A 23,140-nucleotide genomic window follows, 5' to 3' on the forward strand; every position below is an offset into this window, starting at 1 on the left:
AGACAAACCAGCAGTCAAAGATGTAAACACTGATCCATAAAAAACATAACTGGAGTATGAAGACACACACACACAATCATGATATGTGGTCCCTTATTAAAGTTTTCAGCAATATTCCAGCAATATCGAGGCAAGAAACAAAACAATTTGCTGGAAATTGAAGTCAGGTCAGAAGCGTGGTGAGCCAATGCTTCCACCACTAGTCTACCCAAACACTGCCTCATTCAATATTCAGTTATTTTGTTCTTATGTTTTACAGATAATGGAAAATTTAAGAAAACTTACCAATGAAATCTTTAGGATCAATTCCTAGGTTCTCTCCCCTGATGGTTATCCGAGTTCCTGGGGGACCCTCCTTTGGGGAAACCCCCGTAACAAGCGGAGCAGAGTCTCCCGGCATGCTTGATGACAATGATTATCTCCCTTGCTGTCTCATCACTTGAAGAAGAATGAAAGCATAGCAACAAACAGTTTTAAAAACTCTTATGAAAATGTAGGTCCTGACATGTGTGAGTGAGTTGGATTTAAATTTAAAACAGTACTCCAGTTTTATCACGGCCTGTCAGAAGAATATGGGAGGAAAGCTGACAAACCTAGAAACATTATCAAGGTGAACCATGATTCGAACCCTCAATAATAGGTTTCCGGCGTGCCCAAGGGACACAAGTCTGCAAAGCGAATTGCGGCGCCTTAGAGAACAGACTACCCCTGTCCCAAGGTCCTGACATGACCTCTGCTAAAATAATAATTATGTCATATCATTATGAAATATAATATCATAAACATAATGTAACATTATGAAAATGTGACTATCTAAGGGATATCAATCTCAGACAGATTGGATAAACAGGGTGCCGTTTCACAAAAGCCTCTTAGCGCTACGACCTCCTAAACCACGTCGTAAACCATGTCATAACTTTTAAGGCCGTTTCACAAAGACCTCTTAGTTTACACTACATCGTAAAATCACCCTAAATCTACGACAGCCCTAGGGCTCTCCTAATGTAGTTACGACCTCGCAAATTCAAACCATCATGGCGACACATGCATTCCTTATTGAAATTATTTACAGAAATGGTATCAGGAGAGAACATGTTTTCAGGGACAGAAGCCGGGCATTAGATGTTTTAGATGATATTGATTTGATTTCGCGATATCAATTCCCGAGACATGTCATCATTGAACTGGTGAATCAAGTTGTTTTAAATTAAGGAGAGTCTTTGGTCCCCATGGTTTGCTCCAATAGTAGTGGAACCTGGGGACCCCTTAAATGTTACCTTTCAACATTACGTTTATGACAAGGACCCTTTGATTTCATGCTTAATTTCAAACACTGTTAAGCCAATTATTAAAAAGGTGAAGTATTTCAAGGTACCCATGGACTCCTGAACAAAACATTCAACCCTGCATAACATAACACCTTCCTTGTTATCGTTTCATTATTATGTAACAACAGAAGTCATTAAATAGTCACCACCTTATTGGCCAAGATCAATTAGATCTTAGGGGGACTAGGCTAGGGAAAATTGGCAGTCTTAGCAAGTTTGATTAAAGTTATCAAGACAGACACTTCTTAGTTTGTGTGCAAAATAAAACTGTATAAAGTATATCAACCTGTATCTGTTGATATTTTTCCAATCATACTCTATTTCGTCGGTAGTATATCTAGTAAATAGTACAATCTATTTGCGAGGTTTCTATTGATTATCTATAAATGCAGATAATGACATATGTTCCAGAATATCCTCAATCCAGTATGATGACCCTTGTCTCACAATTCTTATAACATTTCTCGATCTATATCGGAAAACAGTACAGTCAGTGACAACTATCTTCCAAATTCTGCATGTTGGCCTGTAAAGGTCTTTTTCTGTTATCCATCAATCAGATTTTAATACTCTTTAAATTTGGTTTGAGTGACATATCCATCAGAAAGTCAAGCCACTTGGCAAAAATCTTTTTGTGGAATTCATCAACATCTCGAAACTGGTATCATTATCAACTGCCTCTTGATGTTTCTTGAACGGCACATAAGTAATTGTTATGCTGTGCAGTAATTTGATTCTAACATTTCTTCTTTAATTTTGGAACTTTTCTATATCACTATACACCATGTCCTGTTAAATAGAATCAAAACAGTCAATAACCAGTTTGACTTGGCCCAGTTTTGAGTTTGAATATCAGTGTTGATTCTATCACATCCCTGTGTTGCAGTTCTGTGTAAACTAAGATGAGGGTGTACATATGGTTATTAAAGTAGAAGAAACTGTTATCATTTTAATGGCTGTATGAGTAGTGACCAAATATCAGAATACTGCAACAAAAATGAGTTTCCTCCCTTAATGTTACCAGACAGGGTAGTCATCTTCATGGTCGGTATACTAGGGCTGGGACGAGTCCAAATTTACTACCCGGGTATCCACCCCGCTATCACCCGACCCTACCCGGGTAACGGCTATAGGTCGCAAGAGTTTGGTACAAAATGTCCGATTGGAAAGAGTTTGAGTGTAGCCCTGGTAAAATGTATTTAAATATATGTATAAAACGATCTGATCATGCATACACTGAAGTTGACTGAAGTGTTATTTTCATTTAAACATATAAAGGTCAGAAGCAATGGGTGCTTAGTCAGAAAGAAATGCGAACATTAGTGACTTGAACTGTAACCATAGAGTTCTAGATATTTTTATCATTAAACAAAATATCACATGACTAACCACGGGTCCGGGTAGTCTTGTGGGTACCCAGGTCCTACTCAGTACCCACCCGACCCGAGTACCCGAGTACCCGAGTTACCCGTCCCAGCCCTAGGGTTTACCCAGCATTTTGCTCCAGTTATCATCACTTTTTAACATGAACATACTAATTAGACCCTGTTAAGTTTGCGTAAGTTTGCGTGAGTTTGCGAGTAGCATCGAGATAGACATCCAAAACAACTACAGCGGAAATACAGAGTCTGGTGCTACACAGAGACAATGTCTCAGTTTCAGACATGGCACTTCTGAGAACATCCAGTCTAAAAGTCTGGGCACAGGACATGTATCTAATATTCTATACCAAAGAACTCACAGACATAGCTATATAATATTAGTTAAATGGTTCTGTGTTCTGGGAATGAGCAACAGACTGTGTAGCATAGAACATTCCTCTTAGTCTATTCTTTAAATAATGTCAATTTGGACGTGCATCAGAAAAATGTTATTTTAGACTTGTATTAATGTATGACTGACTGAAAATGTAACAAGAATAAATACAATCAACATTTCTTTACTAGATTGTATCGGGGATTGTTTTGATTCTATCTTCAGTATACAAATGAGGGGGCACGGGTGGCCCAGTCGCCTGAGGTGCCGCGATTCGCTGTGCAGAGCTGTATCCCTTGGGCATGCCAGAAACCTATGATTGTGGGTTCCAATCCCGGTTCGCCCTGATTATGTTTCTAGGTTTGTCAGCACCATACCCGTGCTCGTGGGTTTCCCCGGAAGTGGTATACGTCTGAGACCTGCATCACTTCAGGCTTTCCTCCAACATTAAGCTGACACGCCGTGATATAAATGGAATACCGTTAAAAGCGGTGTTAAACAAAACTCACTCACTCCCTCAGTATACAAATGGAGGCTGACATCACTATATTTGTATTTCATCCAGTGAAGATAAACAATGTGATAATGTAAAAAAGTGATATTTAATATAAAGAAGAAAATATAATCGTACACATGAATGAATCAAAATCTGTCTGTCTGAGAAAGCTATTTACATTCTAATGTCAACTGAGAATGCGATACTGTACTATAGATCTAAGTCTCTGTGCCTATAGTATACATATGATTTATCCAAGTGAGTGATAATAAATCGCATTGCAAATTTTAGGCATTTTGTCGAGGACGAAAGTCTTCCCATTTTGGCATAGCTTACAGCGATATAATATCCATGCGTTCACATTAAAAAGCATACCATAACACCTTGTGTCTTCTGTCAGAGAAACATCAACACCTTCGATGTCCGGAGTAGGCGGCGCTCATGATAAGGGGAGTAACTCTAAATCGACAAGTGCGTGGAGACAAACTGAATGAAACGTCGTAAAGGCATCAGCGTTCAGAGGAGATTCGACATATTTGCCAGTGAAAAATATACAAAACAATTATATCGTTCGTTCCACTCACAGCAAGAAGCGAAGATTGCATTAGTTTCAATGCTAAAACGTAACCGTTGAGTTCTAAACCGGACATATTTCTCACATCTTCATGTTATATATCGTCTAATAAGCGCCCACTGCGATATCTGCTAATACATTGGCTCGTGAACAATCCCAATTAGCACCCTTTCCGATTGATCAATGTACAAAATACTTATTTATTCGCTGATAATACGCACTCGTGTGTTAAATGCACCCTTAAGTATGGGCAATTAAATTCTGGAAAAATATATCTCTCCTATATAAACATTTCAGGCTGTCAGCATAAACCACGACATTTATCTTTCAACTCTGTTTTTTTCGACAAAATTATATTCTAATAAGAGCCCCCTATTTCTAATTTTGAGAGCGCCCTGGGCGCTTATTACGTCGAATACGGTATATATGTTTTTGGACATTATATGTTTTCGGGAGGGTATATGTTTATCGCGACCACTCGCGCTAAAACGTAAGGTGTGGCGTCACACAGACGTTGTAAATACTCAGATGATGTCTTCTTTTTTAAGATAAAGTTGTCGTTTATAAGTGAGTAAAATGTTTTACGGTTGTTCGTATGATTAGCCCGAAAAACCCATAACACGCGGCGGTGGGGTGCTGAAGGAGATTTGGTCAAAACGGCCCCACGTCAGGGCGGCCTCAAGACGGGCACAAAAACTCCAAACGGCTACAAACCCATTGCCAAAACGGCAAAAATAAGTCTTAACGCTCACAGGTAAAAAGTCAAAATGGCCATGATAATAATAAATGCACATCCAATGACACTACAAAATAAGGCCTTCAACCTCAAGCTGCAGTCCATGAGTCATTATTTTGAACACCAGTGGCTTTACAGCAGCATCTTTTCAGTCTCAAGCTGGTCCGTTTTAATCAGTACTTGCAGAATCTTAAGCGTTGGCGCGTCACCAAAAACCTGAGTTCGATTCCGCATATGGTTGGAATGTGTGATGCCGATTTCAGGTGATCCCCGCCGTGATATGGCTGCATGGGATATTGCTAAACGCAGTGTAAACCACCACTCGCTCTACTTATATGCATAAAACGTACAACGACTTTGTAACAAAGATAAAGTGAATAGCAGTCATCGTTATGTGATGTGAGGTGAAATGGGGTTTAACGTCGCGTCCAAGATTATTGCACTTATATAGCGACGTGCATGTACGTGTGTGTGTTTGTGTGGCTGCTTGTACTAGTCCGGACTGATGCCGATTTATAGTGCTAGCACACTGAGATACCATGCCGCAGTTTAACATGAATACCCCACTCAGACACAGTATACTGACTCCGAGCCGACCAGTCCTTGTTTGAGCCCCATTCATGCGAGCGCCAGACAGGGTAACAACAAGTACCAGTTTTTAACGTCTTTTGGTATGACGCGGTCGGGGATCGAACCCCGGACCTTTCGCTCTCCGGGCGGACGCTCTACGACTAGACCACGGAGGCGGTCGTCATCGTTATGAACATAATAATGATGCTGATGTATAAAAAGACATATACAACTAAATCATTTGGTGTCATGTAACAACAAATTTACTAATTAATGGCTAACAGACACAATTTGTTTCCGGAATTAAGTCCATTCCTTCTACTATCTTCTGTGCACCCACTTCAAAAATACCTCGCCCACGCTCACCCCCAACCGTATCCTCTTGCTATAGATGTAGCATACACCTTGCAACGGTTCTTTTCACAACCAAATACTTTCCACGACAATGCTTCACTTTGAGGATATAAGTTGAAATGGGTTTTTTCTACCTTTGGGTTTTCATGGGTACTGTCTTAAGCGACAGTGAAAAAACAACCCTTAATTTGGGCGCTGAGACACGGCTGATTGGTCTTTGTATCTGGTTGCTCATAATATCAATCACTGGTTTGTCTGGTCCAGACTCGAGTATTTACAAACGGCCCTCGTATAGCGGAAACATTGCTGAGCGTTAATACATTGATGTAGATAAAATTATGGCCATGACTTTAACCTGTCTGGGAATGTTTTACTATTGCAAAAACGTTTTGTAAATTCCAATCCATAATTGTGGTTCAACAGTGTGAATTATCACTCACTGTTGCCATGGTGCTGCTTTTGTCAACCCGCCTGATTGTAAAGGAAAACTCTTAGATCAAATTTCATGTATGTCCTTTCATTAATAATATGTAGAAAAATCAATCGTTCACCTACACAGTCGGAGTGTGGAGCGAGATTAAATCGTTTTCAAATTAACCGGTTAAAATTGAGCAAGAATTCAATATTCCCATACATATATAAACATATCATTGCGGATGGGATATAAGTGACGCTGTTCGCACAATTAACCTAAATACTTACTTAACACAATGAACTTTAACTTTCAGTTTGTTCTACATATTGAAATAATGCAACTTAATGCCCTACTAAAGTTGTTTGAAGATGTATAGAATTATGTCGATAATTTTGTTACATCCATTTTGGTGGAATAGAGTTAAATGGTCACCTGTTTTATAATAGAAACTATCATTGAATACAGTGGATATTGTAATTATATATACATCGGTATGTAAATCAAGTTTTTTTTGTACCAATTGAAGTTGTTGGTACACTCGCCTCGATCGACGCTTATGGCGCATTTCACAGGTTGCAAAAGTAATAAAATGTTATATTGTATCCATTGCTCCAATCTTTCGAAGGTATTTATTAATGCCAACTGCGCGTGTCACGTGATGATGTTACTTCCGGTGGATTTGGTGACGTCACGTGGCGTTGACATCATCAACACATTCACTACATTTCGCCCAAGATGTCGTACGCATATTTATTCAAGTATATCATTATAGGGGACACAGGTAAGACTCTTGTTCAATCGTTGGTTTCACAGCAATATGTCAGCTAATATGCGTTATAATTTTCCTGATTGTAGCTTCTGTTCGCGTTGTACTGCGTCGATTATATTCTCTACCAGAGCATCCATGATCCAAAATGGCGATGTGTAATGTTTTGGTTCACAGTTTCGACATGTGTACAAACTTCCGCATTACGTTTCAACTTAACGTCATGTCGCCATGCAAACGTTTGTTTATTACTTGAGAAACAGTGCTTTAATAAGTGAGTGAAATGTTTTTTTAGTTTGGCGTCGTGAAGTCTTTTTCCAAGCAATGCAAATTAGCCGATCATAATGAGATATGGACCAATCTACAGACCACAGTTCAGAAAGTGTCATATCGCTACATGTGAAAACGAGTCATATGTTAAAAATGGACTGCGCCACTGAACATGGTTAATATGTATGCAACTATTCCACTAGGTTGTTTTAGGTGTTGGGTTAATAATGTGATTTACTTGGGTAGTGTATCTATGTCTAGGCCTATGTATCCATGATAAACCAGAATATGTAGATCCTTTGTGGTCAGTGGTTGACTTGTGGTCAGTCAACTGTTACAAAAACGACTGGGTAACTGTAAACAAGTTATCGTACAACCAGTTAGAAAAGGGTGAATGTGAGGCAAGATCTGTTTTATAGGACAGTAAATCCTTTCACATATCTAGAACATTATGTGTTTGTTCCCAGTTCTGAATGTCTGTAAACTGTATTCCTCTTTACAGATATCTTGTCAAATATCATTGACACTATACATCAGAAAATTCTATTACAGCAGGAAAGACCTTCCTTTTCTGATCTCAGTTTCAACAAAGTTGCTTTGCTTTTATACACCATAAAGTGTGTCGTGACTGTTCCGAGTGTAAGGGAACAAATCACTTTTTTGGCTTGCATTAAAGTTCTAATATATATATGCTCACTGTGAAAGGTTAGAAAAATCTTGGAAAAGACAAACCTCAGATATTTCTTCTTATCTCCTTGTACATTTTTGTACATGTTGTAATGTCTAAAGAAAATGGTGTGTGGTATTTTGGTTTTAATAGTTTGGGTCAAGGTGGTGAAGTTATAAAACACATCTATAATCATGTAATCGTGGTTATGTGCTACTGCATTATATGTTTTCCAGCTGTATTTGAGACAAAAAATGATAACCAGAAGAATACTGGTAACACTCCTTATTTTATCAAGTTATTAACACCATATACATATGATGTTTTACAGACAGCTGATTTTATGGTTATTAACTGTTGTTACATGCTCTATAGTCTACAGATGTGACATTGCCCACCAGGCATCATGCTCAAACAAGCACATGCATAGTCATACTTTCCTTCTCTAATGTTTGTTGATATACAAATGCCAAGCAGTAGTTACAATGTCCACTGCAAATAACTTGTTTTCATCTTTTACAGTTTTACATTGATTTGCTTATGGTCAGATTTTGAGGCTTGTTTAGTGATTAATTTATTCAGTAAGTTAAAAAAAACAACAGTTGTTACTGTAAGAGTCAGGCCTGATGGTTCTTGGTTTAAAATTATTATTATATCAAGTCGATATTTGCTATTGCTTCAATCATGAAGATTGCTTTATTTACATAGTTGGTCACAAATTGGTGTGAAATTGAATTGTAAGCTTAATGTGTTATTCAGGATTATCAAAATCTTGTTTGAGAGTCTTTATAGTCTTTTTGAAGTTGGATTAATCATGACAAGGAATATTATTGTGGATTAAAAATGTTTGAGTGCCCCTTCTTGTGCCTACATTTAGCGAAGGGGCAAAATGTAGTCCTGAAATATTTCTGTATAATAAAGAAGTTGTCATCTATTATAATGCTCATTGTCAACGTCATGTTTGATACTTATTAGGATAGAGAAAACCAGGTATGTTTCATGGTTGCTTAGTAATGGCTAAGATCTATTTGTCCTTTATTCATGATGAAGCAAATCCGTGGTATAAAGAGGAATCATTGAACTTGAATGGAAATGTACTTTTGTAGTATTAAACATCAACCATATGTGTTATTGTTAGAAATTAAGGGTTTCTGGGGTCCTTGAGGTTTGCATGCTATAGTATTTCAGGTTCACTCTAAGAATTTTCTGACATGGGCCTTTGTGTGAAAATTTCATATGTTCCAGAGTTACAGCAGAATGTTAAAATGTGGGCCTTTTTTTAAATTTAGGGACGAAAAGCACAAGGCCCCACTCTAGAATTATCACTGGTATTTTCATCTATTTTCATTTTTAACATCAGAGTTATGACATTGAGAATTATCCCTTGACTATCATTCTTAATTTCTTACACTGTCAAACTGATACTGTAAATATAAACAGCCATGTGGGGCGGTCGGGTAGCCTAGTGGTTAAAGCGTTCGCTCGTCACGCCGAAGACCCGGGTTCGATTCCCGACATGGGTACAATGTGTGAAGCCCATTTCTGGTGTCCCCCGCCGTGATATTGCTGGAATATTGCTAAAAGCGGGGTAAAACCATACTCACTCACTCACTCACTCACTAAACAGCCATGTGAATAGATATTAAGAGTCATGATCAGTGTTTTTGAAATCATTTCAAAACCCAACAAAAGAGCATGGCAGGTGAACCATAAATGTTGCCTGCCCATCTTCAAAGCTACCAAAGTTATTCAGTCATTATAAATATGAAAAAATCATGTCTTGATTCCGTTTTAGTAATCCTAACAGTTACTTGACACTCCACGAGGAGTTATAATGAAACTGAATACATAAGTTGGCTTAAAATTATCTGTCAGACATTTGAGGCAGGTAGAGGAAAATTTCATGCAGCCCGACAGAACAGTTATCAGCCATGGGCAGGCAATTATTTCGGGCACTGGTCATGATAAATGTAAATAGATCGTAAATGAAATGAAAACACTTTGTCAGCTTACATTAGGTGCATGGAAAAGAAGAACAATGTGGATATTGTAATATATAAGTGAGAATATTGTATGGAAGATTTGGATGTGATCCGTAATGTGAGTGAACATGTTTTCATTATAAGGACAGCTGTTTAAAGTTGGGCTTGCTGACCATGTGCTGGCTGTGATAGTACAGCTATAGCTTATCTGTTTGTATGGGCATGTTCTGATGAACATGATAAATATCTGTATGATGTCATTCCAATTTGATAATGTTGAATCAAATTTATTGTCATACATGGATGTTTATCCTGTTCCGGTGAATTCCTCATACGATTTCCCTGTTGTATTATAAAATTATTCCTATTATTGTATACATTCATGCTGTTATAACTGATCAAATGTAGATCATTATACACCAAGTTATAATGCTAATAGCATGAATAGTTTGCTTGTTTAACGTTTTGGTTATTCATGTTCTGTTAATTTCTTTGAAAGATGTAAAAGAGATTCACATAGGAAAAACTAATGTGTCAAATCAAGTTTTTGATATTTCTTTTCAGGTGTTGGAAAATCCTGCCTGTTACTGCAGTTCACAGACAAGAGGTTCCAGCCTGTGCATGACTTGACCATAGGTAAATAGATCCCACTGCGGATACTTTTCTAGAACTCACTATTAAGTGTCATGGAGCATGTTCATGCAAACATTTCTTTGATAAATTCTGTTTTATCGCATAAGTGAGTGCAGTCTGAATGGCCTGTTTTGAAATACAAGCAAACACATACCTTATTGTCTGTGTACCATGAATCCATACTGTTTGTTATTAAATGAAGATTATTTTGCTATACTTTGGCAAATTGTCATGACTAAACCATTGTATTTTCAACGAATGAAAACTTACACCTCAAGACAGTTTCTGGACAATAATGAGCTGTTAATTAGTTCTGAGATGTTAAATGTTACCTCACTCAGTGGTGATTCTGGGAAGAATTGGTCCCCAGCAACCTGTTTGTCATACAACACGACCTGTGAAGATCCGGGGTAGAATAGGTCTTCAGCAACCCATACTTGCCGTAAAAGGCAACTATGCTTGTTGTAAGAGGCGACTAACAGGAGCGGGTGGTCAGGCTCGCTGACTTGCTTGATGCATGTCATCATATCCGAATGGCATGGATTGATGTTCATGATGTCAATCACTGGATTGTCTGGTCCAGACTTGATTGTTTACAGACCACCGTCATAAAGCTGGAATATAGCTGAGTGTGGCGTGAAACAACAATTAAAAGAACAACAACATCATACAACACAACTTAATGGATCAGTTGGTCAGACTTGGTAACTTTGTTGTCATACCTTGATGACATGGATGATTGTTCATGATATCAGTCACTGGTTTAATTGGCCTTGCCACAGTTATTTACACATGATCACCTTTGACTGGAATATTGTTTTGTGACCTCAAACATCATCAAAAGTGACTAATTTACGTACATATTCCTTTTTTTAAACATAAAAATAATGGGCCTAGGTGTAACACTGGTCTTATGTGTTGTCATTTGGATCCAGGTAGGTGGTAGTGTGGCACTGCTACATTTTACATTGTGATGAAATGATGAATACGTGTTTGTCTATTTTCTATGTCTCCACGTTAATGATAATCTGTTGTTTTCTCATGCATTTGAATTTGAATCCTGTATTTTCAAGAGTCTTTTTCTTTCATAGGTGTTGAGTTTGGTGCACGTATGATTACCATCGATGGGAAACAAATCAAATTGCAAATATGGGATACAGTAAGTATGATGCTTAACATGTGTAGTGTCAATCAGTATTCTGTAGTCTCATCATTACCATAACAGTAACATGGTGACAGCAAACATGACACTATTAACTGGTTTGTGTTATATGTATGCTTGTGTAAACATGGTAAAGAAAGACATGGTCAGGAACACCTCAATATACCTAAGCACTCCACTGAATAAAAGTAAGATTTAATTAGGTTAAGCCATGTTTGCCAATTTTAAAAAGAGATCAATGACCAGTATTTAGTGCAAGTTACTAACCTTAACTTCCTAGTACAGAAATCAGCTGGCCATGAGTCAAGTAAATTTGTGTCTGTAGGTTAGTGAGATCATCTAAATTAGTCCAATTACACCACAATCTACTGAAAATGATTCCATGAGACAAGTTTGGAAGTTTAGTCTTAAAGATTTTTATACAAGATGTAGTAGATTATCATCACAAATGATTAGGCATCCACATGTCAGTCGATTTATGTTGTCAAGTTTCAGTTTATAATTCTGAGCTCAAGATGAGCTGTGTTTCCGTTTAAAATATGCAAAAAACAATCACCATCACCTAATCAATTTTGAGCTGCTTGCGTTCAAGTACACATGAACAATTTAATAAAGCCCAGTACTGTAGTATAACAACACTGCATAATTACCCAATGTAGCTTTTCAGCTTGCGTATCAGTATTTCTTTACAGATCTTATATACATATTGATCGAATGCAAGCAACACATGTGAACTCAACTCAGTGAATAAGACAAAATAGCGTAACATTAAATGGTATGTATTGGTGTTGTAAGCTTATACAGCACATTATGGCTTCCTGTGAACAGGTGCAAATTACAAGTCAGCATTTTAAGCAGAATTATCTGAAGAATATAGTTAACTCATTGGTTAAAAAACACTCAATAAGCTCGACTCAAGGGAGTAAAGATATATTTATTACCCAAAGAAAATGCAAATACTAAATGAGAAGGATTTCATGTGAGTAAATACGCAATAGCTCAAGCAAGAGTACTGATCGTGGATATCATGGGACTGAAAGTTGCCATAATATTCCATCTGCATAAAGTAAAGGTGGATACAACATTGCCTACAAATATTACCATGATGACTTTATGCTGTAAAACTCCCTAAGTATGTGGCAATGCAGTTAACGGTATTGAGTTTAGGTTGTCATTTGGCCATGACTTGCCACTCTCAGGAACCATGGTGTTTGCTGCTAATCTGATATTTCAACCCAAGATTGTTCCTTAGTTTGAACTGTGTCGTGTGTATGTGTATCCATTGATCAATAGTCACACGTCCTCATTGTCAACTTCACGCTCAACCTGTCACATCAGCCCAGCTGTTGATGCTGGGATGGCAGACATCTTTCCTGATCTCATAATTCTTATCTTCTCTTTTCGGGCATGCTTTGGAATTTCTGTGGTCAAATATTGCTTGTTTAATTATAATATGGCTGGCTATCGATACAGATTATAGCGATTGATAATCGTTAACTAAATAGCAATCAATTATTGATAAATATCGGATTGGTAACTTTGAGCAAAAATTCTGAAAAAACATCTGAAAGAAATCAATATATTTCACCCAACTGATGAGTGGTGCCACATTTATGCATGGATTACTTTGGGGACATTTGAGATACAACAAAAACATTATTGACAATAGCAAGTCTGTTTTGGTAAATCTAAAATATAATTGACAATAGCAAGTCTGTTTTGGTAAATCTAAAACATTATTGACAATAACAAGTCTGTTTTGGTAAATCTAAACTTTATTTCATCACAATAGTTTTCTTAAGATATTATCAAAGACACAATTTTGCTATTGATAATCGTTAATATTTCTTCTCATCAACGATAATTCTGAGTTTCAATCTTTTTTTGCCAGACCTAATTTATAATTTATGGCATATTTAGTATGATAAACATGTTGATAATGACATTGTGAAATAATGTTTTTGAGCTGTGGCAGCAATTGTTCTGGCATTTCGCTGGGAGGAAGTAAATTGTAGCAGTTTCTTTTGTCAGTTTGGCACACATGTTTCAGATTCACACCATAACTGTTATGATATTGAACGTCCTGTAATCGAGCCAGGATGAAATTTATATCAGGATGTCTGACACATGATACATACTTGGACCCTGACCAATAATTAACTGTGTACCCCCTGATGCAGTTGTTAAGACAAACTCTAGACATGGTTGAAAATATTAGTTACTGTTGGATTCAATATGAGAAGTTTGGAAACATCAGTGAAAGTCATGACACTATGGCATCTTTTTAACACTAAAAGGAAATAAGTACTAGTATTTATTTCAAACGCAACAAACACAAATTGCCCCTCTTGAATGGCTTTCTATTTTAAGGTTATCATTATTTGGACGACTTGAGTGAAAAGTGTTTGTTTTCTCCGACATGTAGAGGTTGTACAGGAACATATAGACAGATTTATTATGAGCATGATGAGAGGCATTAAAAGATTTGAACCAAGTTTATATATTTTTTCTGATTTCAAACTGTATTTTTATTTGTTAGAAGCAACTTTTTCAACCACATTTATGTTAAATATTTGCTGGTGAATTTCACCAGTATAGCACTTGTTACACTTATGACTCACAGAAAGGTCAGTGACTCATTTGGAGACAAATCAACATGTGCAGCTAGTTTATTCATGGAACATGATGGCTAAGGAGTGTCAAATGATATTAATAGGCTGGGTAATGTCAGTGGTACATTGGCATATGTATATTAGGCACAGGTGTGTTTTCTTGAAGCGTCAAAGATGGCAGTAAACATGAAACTACAGCTAATATTTCCATGTGAATATGATGAAACTGCCTGGAACATGAGAAATATCATTTTTAACATGAATCATTATTTTGTTCCTAAGAATTCTATGTAGTTTATTGATTTGAATCATATAAGAATTTGTAATGGGGAAGAGTCAATGTAGTAAGACACTTTTGGTCCCAATGACCATGCACTGACAGATGTAGTAGGTTTCATAAAGTGGACGAGTCACTCAGAATTCCCCAAGCTTGTCTGATGCTGGTCCTATTGGGTATTGATCTACCTATTCCTGACCAGATCACTTACGATGTATTTTGATATTGGTAGGGCTATAGGGATTACTGGCTCTGCTGAAGAGCTGATATGATATGATGTATTGCACGGTCTGTGTAAGCCATGAAATGTGACTGTTTTATTTTTATTTTTGTGGGTCTGACAATCCTGTTAATTTTAAATAAGATATGTGGATATTATGCGTATACTAAAGTTGTATTGATCTGCAGACATAAATAGGCCCTCTATTACTGACTGACAAATATTAGAATATTTCATCAATTTTACATCATTTTATTTTCAACAGAAGTAAAAAACCCTTTGCAGTCTTAGATCAGTCTATTACTTTTGCAACGTTTAAGAATGTGCATGGGTATATATTAGAAATCATTTCCTGTGTGAAAAAAATAATTGTGTCCAATAACCACTCTAGTAAATTGTAACATTTTTCAACTTATCCTGCATCAATACTTCATGCATCTAATGCTTGTTCTTGACAGAAGAGCTGTGTTAGGTCTGGCTGAAGAAGTTGTTGGTGGCTAATCCCATCACACAGCTCCCACGTGACTACGGAAGTGATGATGTCACCTATCATCACATTACTGCTGTCAAGCCCAGAGACAAGACCTGTTTTTGAGTCTCTGCATATGCTATTGAATCCTTTGAGTGTTTCAACACCAATTGTAATTCTTGTGTATTGTTATTGTGCCTATGGTTTGTGACTTCATATCTTTCATATGATTTATGCTTTAGCATTAATATCTATTGCCTGGTGTGGTGTTTACCACGGTAAATATCAGACGTATTGTTGTTTCAATCAGCCATTTTGAATTCACCTTGTTGTCACTTATTGTCGTGTCATACATTCTCTATTCATTATATGGCTTGGTATTGCAATTTATTTACTCTAGAGATATCTTTAATAAACTGGTGTTTTTTGTGTTGCTTCCGTAAATTTGTTATTCATAAACCCACATGGTTTTGGATAATGATTATAGCATACATAATCGGGTGGGAACTGATTACACTCTGCTATCAGGGTGGGACCCACATCCTTCGTCTGATTTGCGCCACCATCTGTGCCCAGACACTTAGGTGTAAAGTTTGTCTGCTCCTATTCCCTACAGCTTTTTCCAAACACCTGCAGGTATCACGCAAACAGCAGACACAGCAGGCACAGGGTCTCACCTCCACACCCATATCTTCTTCAGGGATGATCCCCACCTCCTCCCCACCGATACAGTCTCGTCCTGTCGTCGTTGATACGTCACTGGTGCCATCATCCACTTTCGCTGATATTCACTTAATCTTCCACAGCGATGCCTAGCGTGGCGCTGTTTGCACTGAGCTTCCCTCTACCTGCGTCTTACCAGCTCTCCACGACACCACTGGCGCCAGCATCTCCCGGCGTCTCACCCCCTCCGTTGATCCAACATGATTTCACGACATTCAGTCCATGTTCCAACGAACCATGCCTCGGTTCTCAGCTCCTTTGGTGCCTCCAGTCGTGCTTATCAGTGCCTATAGCCTTATCTGTGCTTATCGGCATCTCCAGCCTCAGTGACACAGTGGACCTCAGTGGTGCCTCCATGACACACACTTAATCCTACACACAGCTACACGATATCACCAGCGCTCATGGCGTCTCCAGGATGCGGAACCCATCCTTCCAGCTGGCACCTAAACAGCTTATCCAGGCTCCAGTGTGGGATCTGAATTTGATGCTTAACCTACTGAGAGGCATCTTACTACAACCTCACCAAGATGACAGTCTTCCTCTCGGCTCTGGCAACAGCAGAACATGTGAGTGAACTACATCACCCTGGTTAGATTTGAGCTGTTTCATCTTGGGCTGTGCTGGGACTCCATTGCCAAGAATTAATTCCCAGGACTTACAGGATAGATTCTTTCACTGTCCCGCCTCTATCTTTGATAGTTGGGATTGAAGACAAACAAGAGCTCCTACTATGTCCGGTACAGGCAGTGTGATGCTTCGTCCGACACTCGAAAAATTGCCAGGGGAAACATTGTATCTCCAAAATCGCAGGCAGGTGTCAGCCACAACACGATCGCCCTGTGGCATCGCACCCTCATCCTTCAAACCTACAAGCCCGCAGGACTGGATCCTCTAAAGCCAACAACCCTCATATGATCCGGTCGGTCACCTCCACCATAGCAGCTGCTCCATACCCGCCATCATGGAAGGCTGCTTCTGGCACTCAGCCACTCACTGCGAAAAGTTGTACTTGATGATGTGGAAGGCATCCACAGGTTTTGCCCTTTGGTGGTTACCCATCAGGTCACCGCAACACGACGCTACTGACGCTTCCACATGTCCGGACCTTTCGACCTCTCCAGTGCTTGTCACCCAAGCCTAGAAGGTTACATGCTGCACGCATTGGCTCGGTACATCAGTATTAGATTATACTGAGATGATACCTGGCCATCACTCATACCTGACTCTCTCCTTCCTGGACAACAGGAATGGTCGATCGATGCTGGACATCGCTGTTGCTGATTGGTGCAGTCTATAGAGAGTCTGAAGATGCAGACCATGCAGATATATTAAGGAGTAATGCAGGATAAGTTAAAAAATCTAGTAAAATCCTTGGTATTTTTTATATTTGTATACTTATCCTGCATTTATTTGCCTAAGTGGCCAACCCATTGCAGAGCTGCCTCCCCACGATGTCTTCAGATGTTACTATCTAGCAGTAATGTGATGATACTTGACGTTATTTACTTCTGTGGGCACTTGGGAGCTGTGTGATGGGATTAGCCACACAACCAGTTGGAACAACTTCTTCAGCAAGCTTTCACACAGCTCTAGGATTTTACTAGCATTGCGATTCAAGATGACGATACCTATATACCATGATTTGCAAGATCCTGATGGTTATCATAGCCACTAGGTAGTAGAAAAAGGACAGCAGTTGTCTATTATCTTCCCTGCTCGCTACCCGTTAAAATCGGGGTTATGATTGGTCTTCAGCAACCTATGCTTGTCGTAAGAGGCAACTAACAGACTAACAGGTTGATGTATATCTTTGTATCCCAATTTGGTAGATCGATGCTCATGATGTCAATCACTGAATTATCTGGTCCAGGCTCGATTATTTGCAGACAACCATCATTTAGCTGCAATATTGCTGAGTGCAGCGTTAAACAACACACAAACAAACCTGCTTGTATATTTTAAGTGTATGAGCACAGCATTATTAATATTATTTGTATTTTACCAGGCTGGTCAAGAGTCCTTCCGGTCCATTACAAGATCTTACTACAGAGGTGCAGCTGGTGCATTGCTAGTCTACGACATCACCAGGTATACCTGTTTTACGCAATGCGGAAATGTGTGTCCAGTACGCACAAACATGATATTTGTTGCGTCAAGAGGGACTCACAATGATATCCATTGTACCAAATTCTCTGCAAGAAATATAAAGTACCTGTAATTAAAGTAATTATTTATTCTTACCGTACACTACACCATTTCTTAAGTTAACAGGATTCTTATTTCCTGTAAGGACCCTTGAAATTATTAATTGTAGGTCAAGGTAAAACCTTGGTACACTACTTCCTTGTGGGCTATCCTTGTTGGGGTAGATCTAGATGAGGGTACCATGGTAGATAGCCTTTTATAAAGGCCTATCATTGTTGGGGTAGATCTATGTTTGGTACCCTACTGCCTCCATGGTCTAGTGGTAGAGGGTTTGCCTGGAGAGCGGAAGGTCGGGGGTTGGATCATTGGCCACGTCTCATCAAAAGGCATTTAAAGATGGTACTTCTTGTTACCCTGTCTTGACGTTTGGCACTAAAACAAGGACTGGACGGCTCGGAGTCAGTATACTGTCTGAGGGGGTATTCATGCTAAACTGAGGCATGGTATCCCAGTAGACTAAAAAATCGGCATTAGTCCGGACAAGTACAAGCAGCCACACACACACACACACACACCACAATACATATATGCGCAATGCTATAAAAGTGCAATAATGTTTGCATTTCACCTCACCTGTGTTGGGGACCAGAGTATTAAACATCCTTACAAAGCCTTGAAAGGGATACAGTAACTGGTAGATATCTTTGTGGTTTACTTGGGTATATGATATGCTTATTTAAGGCTTCAGTCATGGGGTTCCATGTGTGGTACCATGGTAGACAACATACCTACAAAGGGCTACAGTCATTGGGATATATCTCTATGAGGGCTGCTCTTGTGAACAAGGTACTTGGGAAGGGCATCAATAGGTCACTTGGTCTGATATATGACAGTATTATATAGTGTTTCACCATCTCTGTTACAGACGTGATACATTTAACCACTTGACAACATGGTTGGAAGATGCCAGACAGCACTCCAACTCCAATATGGTCATCATGTTGATAGGAAACAAAAGGTAATGCATCTTTCCTCAAGACATTTTTTTGCAGGGGCTCCGTGTAAGATGTAGTTTCCGGAGCAGATCTTGAAAACTGTACAACATTTCTTCACCAATCTTGGTACATAGATGGGTCTGGTGGTGAACTGATGCCTTTTGATAGTTGGGGATTTTCAAAAATATTTTTTCGAGTTTCCCTTGCAACAACTTACACTGATAATGATGGTAGTGCTCATTTAAGAGCAGATCTTGAAAACTGTTCAATTTTTCTTCAGTAATCTTGGTACATTGATAGGTCTTGTGGTGCCTTTTGATAGTTTGGGCTGTTTGAAAAAAAGTTTTCGAGTTTCATTGGCAACAACTTTGACTTAGACTGAAAATGGTGATAGTGCTTGTTTCTGGAGCAGATTTTGAAAACCGTGCTTAGTTTTCAAGTTTGTATTTAAGTACAGCCAGACTTCAGATTATTTAACACTAAGAGAACATTGTGAATATTCAAAATCTGACAGCTGGATAAAATCTTTTGATTAATCCTAACATAAGTCATTTTCATACAATGTTTGGTTCACAGTTACTGTAGGCTATGATAAGTAATGTCTGCCCATTTCAGTGACCTTGAAGCAAGGCGAGAGGTTAAGAAGGAAGAAGGTGAAGCATTTGCCCGGGAACATGGCCTCATCTTCATGGAAACATCTGCCAAGACAGCTGCCAATGTAGAAGAGGTGGGTGCATTTCACATTACCATTCTTTATAAGTTTGATTGTAATGTTTATTTTGTATCCATTTCAGAGATGAAGAATGGAGCATTGATAAATAATCTTGAAGCTTTGCTTATTCAGCTCATAAAATTTGAGTAATCCAATTACGGTATTCTTTTTACAGGCTTTCATCAACACAGCGAAGGAAATCTATCAGAAAATCCAAGATGGTGTCTTTGATATTAATAATGAGGTAATTGTCTTGTGAAGATATGCCAATCATGCTATTTCTCTTTTAAAAAAAAGGCCTAAACAAATTCATCCAAGTATATTTTTGTTCCATGAATAATTTTTATGTGTAATTATTTATATATCATAATTTCTAGTACATGGGGATGTGACGGCTTGGTCTCAATGCTAAATGTTTATGGATGTGATGGCATATGTACCTGTGTGCTGCGTACAGGTCACAGATATAGCTAAATAAGGTAACGTTGGTCGTGGAGAGTAGGTTGATGGGTGACCATGTTCAGCAAAAAGACTCCTGGTAGTATCCAGGGCTTTGGTTGGTTGGTTTGTTGTTTAACACCGCACTCAGCAATATACCAGCTATTTGACGGTAGCAATTGGGATCGATGACATGCATCAACCAAGTCAGCGAGCCTGACCACCGAATCCCGTTAGTCGCCTTTTACGGCAAGCTTGGGTTGCTGAAGACCTATTCTACCCCGGATCGTCACAGGTCTCCAGGGCTTTGGGTACTTGTAATATGTGGTGTCTCCTTAAGAAAGTGACTTTGTTCCAAAGATGTTCTGTTCACCCAGCAGTGAATGGGTACGGGGAAGGAAGAGATGGTATTTACTCACCAGGGATCTGAGAATAAAATTTGAGTGCACACTGATCCATTGACTGGGATAATAATAACGTAGCGCCATAATCATTCACTTGGCGAATAGAATTTGATGCATTTTAAGTGAAATTATTAATATTCACTTTCAGGCAAATGGTATCAAGATTGGCCCCCAGCACTCACCGACCAACCAAAGTATGCCCTCCAGTGGCGGAGGCGGGGGACAGGGAGGCGGATGCTGCTGAGGAAAAACACAACATGGACAAAGCTGATTGCCGAACGAGTATATTTAAGAAAGGGAGACAACACCCTATCATTGAGTCACCATGGGATGGTTGAATCTTCGATAATTGTAAAATATTTCTGTATGTCTGAGCCTGTAAAATATATATAGACAACTTTTGTGTTATGCATTTCTTTTAAAGTATAACTTGTTTCATATTTCATTCTGTCATGAATATAGACCCAGATGTTGTTAGTGACACCTGGCATGTTACTGTCATTTTTATTTGTGTTTTGAAGAACACTGCTTGGTGTTTTCACGAGTTTTTGTAACTCATTTGTAAGTCTTTCATTGCTAACATTGTTTTCTGTACCTCTTTTTAGTTATATGGTTTTATCATCTCCGATCTCTTGAACCTATTAGCAAACATCTTCATGACGGGACTAACATGTACTCATCATTGTCTGAACATTTCAAATATTTATTAGAACTGAGTTGAGAATTTCAAGTTACAGTAATTTTAACACTTTTTTGAAATCTTGTGTTTTTCATTGACAAATGGTAAATTCTTGAGATGGCACTGGCAGAGTTTCAATACATTTCTGCAACCTAACAAGATAACGTTATGGTGTTTGTGGTATATGCACAAAGTGTAATCATTATGTCGTTGTAGGACATTCTCCTAAAACAATTGTCTGCTGAACTAATACAGGTTGAATAATATGGAGCAAATCATTCAACAAGAAACACTCTTTCAACGTCATGTTGGACAGTTGATACCTTTGTGCTGTCAATGTATTTGTCTTACTTAAATATCTTTAAAGGGGAAAACAGTTTAAAAGAGAACTATTACTATTTTATCATGTCAGGTATGTCTGTTCTCGTGTGCATGCCCTCCACATTAAAGACTATTTTTCTTTCTGCAATGTGATTGATACACTCCCCATGTTGTGACGTCACAGCAATGGAAGTATGTCACAAGCCTATGTGACTGTAACACTGTTTATGTATATGCTTTGTCTATTTGCTGTACAGAATGCCTGAAGCATGTAGTATACAATGCATTCCAATATCAGCTGAGCGATCATGGAAGATTTACCTAGAACATGTATACCACAATTTATCAAGTCACTTTAAAACAACTTTGTCAACTGCTAAAAAGGGAAACAAAAGTATGCTTCATCATACAAATGCAACTGTTTGCTTGGGTGTAAGTGAAAGTTCTGGCCTTTAATTAGTTTCCATATTTACCTCAAGCTTTGAACATGCTTGATATAAGATGTTATTAGCAAAGACTCTAACTAAAAGCAGCAAACTTTGCAAAGTTATTAATCATCATTTGTGTTGGTGATAGTAAGAGGCAAATTAATTTGATTATTTATTTCATGAAATCCAGAACAGTGCTAATTTTGATGTACCAGTGGATACCTTAATCTTCCTTCCTGTTCGCCCTCGGCAAGCTTTAAGCATATGTAAACAAACACTTTGCTCTCAATATGGTCCTATCCTCTTCAGGCCTTTACTCTTGTCTCATCGAAGGAAGAAATGTAGTCCTTTGTAGAAATTATTCTGAATCTTTGGTCATTTAACATTTTGGGTTATTAGCATGCCTCTAAGAATTTCATGCAAGTCCAAAAATTTTCTTATGGTTATTCCCTGTTAAATTATGAATAACAAGGTCTTTGGTTGTGAGAATGGTTTATGGAAAGATTGGAAGGCCTGAGGAGAAAAAAACCAGTTCCAGCACAACATATATTCTTTTAGATCTGTAGGAAGTAGGGGAGATCACTCTGCAATATTTATTGTCCCGTATTCCTGTAATTTACTGATTATTATTGTATGTTGACGTTAACTGTGTGATTGCACCGAGACTGACAACATCTGTGAGTAGGCAGGTAAGGGAGACAACTCTGTCCTCCAAACCTGATAGGTGGTGCACTATGTTGTGAAGGCAATAAAGGGTGTCCTTGGTGAATTCATTGTTTGTGTCTTCTTTCTTGTACCGCAGTATGGATAGAATCATCACCTAGATGCAGTGATACAATGATATAGTGAGGGAATGTGTAGTTTGAGCATTGAAGAACTTACACTTTGAGTGTATGGTTGTACTCAATGTTCAGTCAAAGTCAATTAATTAATGAACATGATGTTTAAAGTCATGGAACTGGATGTTACTGATATTATTGTTGCCTTGAAGGTAGACAGTGCCACC

At 38.4% G+C, this 23,140-nt stretch overlaps 2 protein-coding genes across 2 annotated transcripts in view; one reads left to right on the forward strand and one right to left on the reverse strand.

Annotated features, from left to right (window-relative positions):
• LOC124135319 (exocyst complex component 2-like) overlaps positions 1 to 4,023 on the reverse strand; it is a 50,287-nt gene extending 46,264 nt beyond the window's left edge. Inside the window, exons 1-2 of the mRNA XM_048399008.1 lie at positions 3,955 to 4,023; positions 286 to 438 (exon numbers count right to left, since the gene is read on the reverse strand). Coding sequence (XP_048254965.1) covers positions 286 to 400 — 115 coding nt within the window. The 5' untranslated portion in view covers positions 401 to 438; positions 3,955 to 4,023. The remainder of the gene's footprint in view (positions 1 to 285; positions 439 to 3,954) is intronic.
• Positions 4,024 to 6,884: 2,861 nt separating this feature from the next.
• On the forward strand, positions 6,885 to 22,903 carry LOC124135324 (ras-related protein Rab-2). The gene is made up of 8 exons (XM_046500595.2): positions 6,885 to 7,009; positions 10,478 to 10,549; positions 11,638 to 11,705; positions 18,018 to 18,100; positions 19,083 to 19,175; positions 19,768 to 19,879; positions 20,040 to 20,108; positions 20,855 to 22,903. Exons 1-8 carry the CDS (start codon positions 6,964 to 6,966, stop codon positions 20,948 to 20,950), a joined length of 639 nt encoding a protein of 212 aa, XP_046356551.1. The 5' UTR covers positions 6,885 to 6,963; the 3' UTR covers positions 20,951 to 22,903.
• The last annotated feature ends 237 nt before the right edge of the window (positions 22,904 to 23,140 follow it).

The sequence above is a fragment of the Haliotis rufescens genome, unplaced genomic scaffold (genome assembly GCF_023055435.1).
Source record: "Haliotis rufescens isolate VD_foot unplaced genomic scaffold, xgHalRufe1.0.p SCAF_19, whole genome shotgun sequence".
In the NCBI taxonomy this organism is placed as follows: domain Eukaryota; kingdom Metazoa; phylum Mollusca; class Gastropoda; order Lepetellida; family Haliotidae; genus Haliotis; species Haliotis rufescens.